This window comes from Berghia stephanieae, chromosome 15 (genome assembly GCF_034508935.2).
Source record: "Berghia stephanieae isolate SIO BIC M18660-M18661 chromosome 15, UCSD_Bste_1.3, whole genome shotgun sequence".
Lineage (NCBI taxonomy): Eukaryota > Metazoa > Mollusca > Gastropoda > Nudibranchia > Aeolidiidae > Berghia > Berghia stephanieae.
Window position 1 is genome coordinate 25,001 of NC_088374.1, and position 7,500 is coordinate 32,500.

At 39.6% G+C, this 7,500-nt stretch overlaps 1 protein-coding gene across 1 annotated transcript in view; it reads left to right on the forward strand.

Moving 5' to 3' along the window:
- Positions 1-4,707: 4,707 nt before the first annotated feature.
- LOC144960734 (complement C1q-like protein 2) overlaps positions 4,708-7,500 on the forward strand; it is a 10,350-nt gene continuing 7,557 nt past the window's right edge. Inside the window, exons 1-2 of the mRNA XM_078894025.1 lie at positions 4,708-4,792; positions 6,970-7,026. Of these exons, the coding sequence (XP_078750151.1) occupies positions 4,741-4,792; positions 6,970-7,026 (109 nt within the window). The 5' untranslated portion in view covers positions 4,708-4,740. The remainder of the gene's footprint in view (positions 4,793-6,969; positions 7,027-7,500) is intronic.

The following is a 7,500-nucleotide window of genomic DNA, read 5'->3' on the forward strand; positions in this document are numbered from 1 at the left end:
TTCTATTCTATCACGATTGCCAGACATAGCAACGAATGACACGCTTCTAATCTCTAGTTCCAAATCTATGGAATCATTTTGTTGTATATTGTGGCAGGGAAAATGCTTTGCCAAGCAATCTCTCAATGATTATTAAATGTGCCTGGGCTGCTGAATTCATGCAACTTATGTTGAGGAAATAAGACAAATATTATCAGCCAAACATGTATATGTGGTTTTTCCACATTCATTTGTCTAAAGATTATAAACTTTGCATTATATCAGCACCATCATTATTACCACAATACTTTCAACAGTTGCACCACCACTACCACCGCTACCATCACCACCACAACCACCATCTCAATCACTGCAACCTTATTCCCCACTTCACCACAATAAAAGCAACACCAGCAACACCACTACTACCAGTACCACCGCCACCATAAACCCTACCACCAACACCCTACCACCATCACGACCTACACCAGTACTGCCATCACTACCACCACAGCTACCACCACCACCATCCTACCAACGTCACCAACACCATCATCACCATCGCCAGCATCTCCACCATCACTACAATCATCACTACCACCACCATTATGACTCCGACCAACACCAACACAACCACACCACAATCATCATCACCACAACCATCAAGATTACCATCACTAACATCACCACCACCATCATCATCATCACCATCATCAATACTAATAAACAATACATAATAAACACTCCCACCACTTTCAACACTTTCAACACCACCACCACCACCATCACTACCAGAGTCATCATAACTACCACCACACCCCTACAACAACCACCCCACCACCTCTTTACCCACTTGCACTACCACTACCATGGGACAGCGTGGCTCGGTAATACAAGCCTTGCTTCGTACCCGAAAGGTACCGAGTTCGATTACACACTGAGCTATATGCCTTGAAAAAGGTAGCTCAATTTGAGGCGCTGCACTGCGGCTGACGCCTGAGTTATTCAAGACTTCCGTAGGAATAGACCTTAGAAAGAAATTTCCCCTTTTGGATGAATAATATGAATTTTGTTTATTTATTACCTTATTTTATTATCACCACCACCATCACCACCACCAGTACCCTCACGACATCTTAAACAACAACATTCCCAAGACAACGACCACTACCTCCACCAAAACCAACTTAGTCCATATAATAATCATATTCATAGCAACCGCCATTACCATGATACCACGATTGCCACCACGGGCACCCCCACGGCCACCACCACGGCCACCACCATGGCTAACACCACGGCCACCCCCACGGCCACCACCACGGCCACCACCACGGCCACCATCACCAAAACTAATATCTATCTCGTTGTAACTCACTAGTCTTTCCACAAATACATTTGGATCTACTTTCCATACTCCAATCTACTAAAGCCTGGCCTGGTACAACCTAACACGACATTATCTCACGCACGTATTTCCACATCCCATTCCACTTGGCCATTGTATCAACGCTTCTGATAAAAATAATGGACTTAAAGGAAAACCAAAACATGTTTATTAAGGTTTATCTTCCCGCGCTAATTTCTTTCGTTCTATAATTGATGTGATAAGTGCAACTCCAAGTCGTTTTAAGTGTCAACAGGATGAGCCAGGTCGAGATGATCTGCTTGAAAACATCCTACACGATGGGCGTGAATCTAATTTGTTACGTCCAATTTAGGACATGGAATCTACGTCGCTGAATTACAGTGTTCTACCAGATAAGAGACGAGAGATATATTACGCACTATTTATTTATACACATTTTATTGGTTTGTTTATAACAACATATTGTAAGCAGAAAGCATCCTTCAAAAATCGATTTATTGGACATTGGATAACTGGGACTCCAATCTTATTATTTAAAAATCCGTTTGTAACAAACACGAAAGTAGACGCCAAACCCTTGAAATAAAAACTGGTTAAAATTGATCCATAAGTTGCGTATTCACCCAACGTAAAGATTTGATTCTGTAGGTATTGGTCCCATTATCTAGAAAAATATCGCTTTTTTTATAACTAATGGGCTCATACACATTATTTGAAGGGTTTTTATTGATCGAATTCACTTTCTAACTGTTTCATCATAGGTTGGCTAGATACATATATAATGTGTATTGAGTTAAATAATTCAATGATAAACAAACCCTGTTCTCTCATAATCAATTCCTGGTAGGTTTGTAGACGGCTAAACGGGATGAACGTCCTCTTGACAATATCTATTCTCCGTTCCCATTTATACGGACTGTGGCCACATTTTCCACTTGAGTGAAAAAAAAAGACAAGGAAGGCATTTATTTCACTGTGACTAGTCAAGATATTGCATATTATTTATTTCACTAGACAAAGTGATACAAACTGGCAAGAATTTGTGGGTTGTGTAAAGTAATAAACAATCAATGAATATAACTGGGCCAGAACATTTCGCGCTCAAAACCCTTCTTCGGCAAACAACAACAACATCAAAAAAAAGTTGCTGAAGGAGGCTTTTGAGCCCGAAACTTTTATGAAGTATTTCACGTCAGGATGATTGAGGCTAGTGACAGGATTTGAGAGGAGTATTCTACCGAGCTGTCTATCTATTATTATTAATTATTATTATTATTATTATATTATTATTATTATTATTATTATTATTATTATTATTATTATTATTATTATTATTATTATTATTATTATTATTATTATTATTATTATTATTATTATTATTATCATCATTATTTTGTTATCAACATCATCATCATCATTATATTATTATTAATATTTTAAAAAGCTGACAGACACAAAGCCCGCTATTGCATGCAATTCACCGTACATTTATTCCTCATTGCAGTAGTAAGGGTGTACAGGTCACGTTGACATTTTTACCACTCACATGCCGTGCTTAGATATAACTTCTCGTTATAATAATAATAATAATAATAATAATAAATAATAATAATAATAATAATAATAATAATAAATAATAATAATAATAATAATAATAATAATAACAATAATAATAGTAGTAGTATTAGTAGTAGTAGTAGTATTAGTAGTAGTAGTAGTAGTAGTAGTAGTAGTAGTAGTAGTAGTAGTAGTAGTAGTAGTAGTAGTAGTAGTAGTAGTAGTAGTAGTTGTTGTTGTTGTGGTAGCAGCAGCAGTAGTAGTAGTAGTAGTAGTAGTAGTAGTAGTAGTAGTAGTAGTAGTAGTAGTAGTAGTAGTAGTATTAGTAAGTAGTAGTATAGTAGTAGTAGTAGTAGTAGTAGTAGTAGTAGTAGTAGTAGTAGTAGTAGTAGTAGTAGTAGTAGTAGTAGTAGTAGTAGATTTTGTCAAGATTATCAGACTGATTACGTTTAAAAAACAGTTTACATAAAAATGTCTAAAAGTTCATTTTTCTTCTGCTAAATATTTTCGGTACTTCTTTTATTACATATTTTCCTTTGTTTTGTGAGTTTAGATTTGTTAATTATCATATTGGATGTTATATAATGTAATTTGTCTGAAAACTTGATAAGATTAAATACATTTTTAATGTGTCGCAATTCTAATTGTTTTATAATGAAAAGCTAATCATGTGGCCAAAAGATTTTTAGAATTACATATCAAAACACCAAAGTGGCAACCTTCGATGTCTTACAATTTGTTGGGAGAGTTTATTTTTCTTTGTTTTTTAGTTTGAAGAGAGATAGAACGAAAGAGAGAGGGTGGGAAATCCATGCTTATTATTAATAACATTGTGTATTGCTGTTATAAAACATACCATAATATTGTCCTTGACATTCATCGTTCACGATGATCTTAAAATATGCTGACGTATTATCCGCCACTTGATATTATGCGATGTTATTATTCTAAGGCGTACAACACTCGAGCCAATTAACTGAACCCATCTGGACCACTTAAAACATCACAAGATTTTCATTAACTTTCATCTCCATCTCATCTCACAACCTCTTGAGTTTCCCGAGGATAACGGTTTCTATTTTAAATGTTATCTAACATCCTGTTTACACGAATGCCTGCAGGATTATGTCGTCAGCACTTTTGGTTATTTTGACAATTTTGTGAGCGCATCTTGAACCAACTCTTGTAGCAAGTTTTGATCCGTAAATGAGGAATGTACACAAGAAAAAAAGATGATCATAATAACCGACTATTTCCTTTATCCGAATGCATCATAAACTATGTTGTTCACATTGAATTTTCTTTTTCTTTAACATATGACAAGACAATAAAAATTGTTTCTTGATACATTTGAGAACATGGATTTCCAATTTCATTATTTATTGAAAACTGCATATTTTGTCATTTAACAAGAAAAGAGGGAGTTTCAATCAAAATGTCACAATAATAATAATTATAATAAACATAATTTGAAATTAATGACAATAATCAAATTAATATATAGATAGATATGTATAATTATTCTCAACATTTTTTTTTAGAAATCAGAGTAATTTATGAGGGAGACATTGGATTAAATGGGCATTTCTAATAAACGAATTTTCTATTTCGAGACTCTTTAATAGTAGGATGAAAATAGGAAGAGTCATTTTAAAATAATACATTAATAAAGATACATTTTTCGCTGCACTTACAAATTCCTGAGCGATATTTTTCAAAACTCACGTGATGGAACTGTCATTGATTGAAGTGTATATAAACTGCAGTTTTCGGCATTACATTCAGTATCGGCAACTTCATCCTCGAGACGACATTTCAGAAAAGCAGAACCAAAGATGATCTCCATGACAGTATTGGTCACCCTGCTGGGACTCAGCTCTGTATTTGGTGAGAAGCTTATTCTATTTATTTATCAATATCCTCATCATCATACATCATCATCATCATCATCATCATCATCATCATCATCTCATCATCATCATCATCATTCATCGTCGTCGTCTTCGACGTCGTCCGTCATCGTCGTCGTCGTCATCATCATTAATACCACCATCACCACCACAACGACGAACACTACCACCGCCATTACCACCACTACCACCACCATTAATACAACTACTACCGCCACCACCACCACCACCACCACCACCACCACCACCACCATCACCCTCCACCACAACCATTACCTCCACTACCACCACCACCACCAATACCACCCCCACCACCACCACTACCACTGCTACCAATGCCACCACCAACACCACCACTACCACCATCACAACCACAACCACCACCACCACCACCACCACCACCACCGCCACCACCACCATCACAACCACAACCATCATCACTACCACCACCACCACCACCACCACCAACACCACCACTACCACATCACACAACCACACATCATCACTACCACCGCCACCACCACCACCACCAACACCACCAATACCACCATCACAACCACAACCACCATCACTACCACCGCACACCACCACCGCCACCACCACCACTACTACAACAACCATAAGACCACGATCACAAACATCACCACCAACCTCACCACCACACCCACCACTGCCATTACCACCACTGCACCACCATTACCACTAGTACCAACACGACCATCACCATCACCATGATCCTTCACCAAAACCATTACCTCCACTATCACCACCACCTCCATCATCATCACCACCATCACAATCACTACCACCACCATCACCGCCACAACCATCACCACTACACCACTACTATCACACACCACCACCACCACCATTATCACCAGCACCACCACCACTACCACCACAACCACCACTACCACCACCACCACCACTACCACTGCCACCAATGCCACCACCAACACCACCACTACCACCATCACGACCATCATCACCACCACTACCACCGCCACTACCACCACCGCCACTACCACCACCACCACCACCACAACCACCACCACCACCACCACCACCGCCACCAACACCACCACAACAACCACCGCCACCAATACAACCACCACCACCACCACCAAAACCACCACCACCACCACCACCAAAACCACCACCACCACCACCACCACCAAAACCACCAGCACCACCACCACCACCACCACCACCACCACCACCAAAACCACCACCACCACCACCACCAAAACCACCACCACCACCACCACCACCACCACCAAAACTACCACCACCACCACCACAACCACCACCACCAAAACCACCACCACCACCACCACCATCACAACCACCACCACCATCACCACAACCCCCACTACTATCACCAACACCACCACCACCACCATTATCATCACCACAACCACCACTACAACTGCCACCAATGCCACCACCAACACCACCACTACCACCTTCACAACCATCATCACCACCACTACCACCACAACCACCACTACCACCACCACCACCACTACCACTGCCACCAATGCCACCACCAACACCACCACTACCACCATCACGACCATCATCACCACCACTACCACCGCCACTACCACCACCGCCACTACCACCACCGCGACCACCACCACCACCGCCACCAACACCACCACCACCACCACCACCACCACCACCACCACCACCGCCACCAACACCACCACAACAACAACAGCCACCACAACAACCACCGCCACCAATACAACCACCACCACCACCACCAAAACCACCACCACCACCACCACCAAAACCACCACCACCACCACCACCACCACCAAAACCACCACCACCACCACCACCACCACCAAAACCACCACCACCAAAACCACCACCACCACCACCACCACCCCTACTACTACTAATACTACTACTTCTACTACTACTAGCTGAAAGTTCATCTTAGTTGTAATAATTGTAGTGTTACTCCAAAGCACATTATTTGTATAGTAATAAACAAATGTATGTATCCATATTTGAGAGATTCTATGACTGTTGCATATATTGTTATCATGAATGGATAGACCAAGTCAATTACTGACGAAGAACATGTAGTTAAAGAGTTCATGGAAAATTGGTTTTAATGTTTAATCATGTCTCTATTTTCAGTAATGAAAGACATCAGTGACCTCCAGAACCATTCAGCTCGCTTCCAAGAATACTTGGGTATGTCAAATATCAATGTTGAACTAATGTGATTTTTTTTCACTGGGTTAACTGATCCTTATATATATAATATATATATATATATATATATATATATATATATATATATATATATATATATATATGTGTGTGTGTGTGTGTTTGTGTGTGTGGGTGTTTGTGAGTGTGTACAGTCTGATTAGTCAAAACCTGTCGGGAGTCGTAAGACAATCAAATCCCATTCAATTACATTTATGAATAGAGGCACCCTTTATGGACGATTTGAAGTTTGAATTTTGTTATAATCTTACATAAGGCAGACGCTATTCACATTTGAAAAGAGAATCGTTATATTTAAATAAATAGAGAAAATTGATTTTAAACAGAATACATACATATTCATGACAAGTTATTTAAAATACAGTTACAGTTATTATCAGAAATGCAATTTCAAATCACATTCATAGTAAAAGAGTGAAAAATTGAGGACTGCTG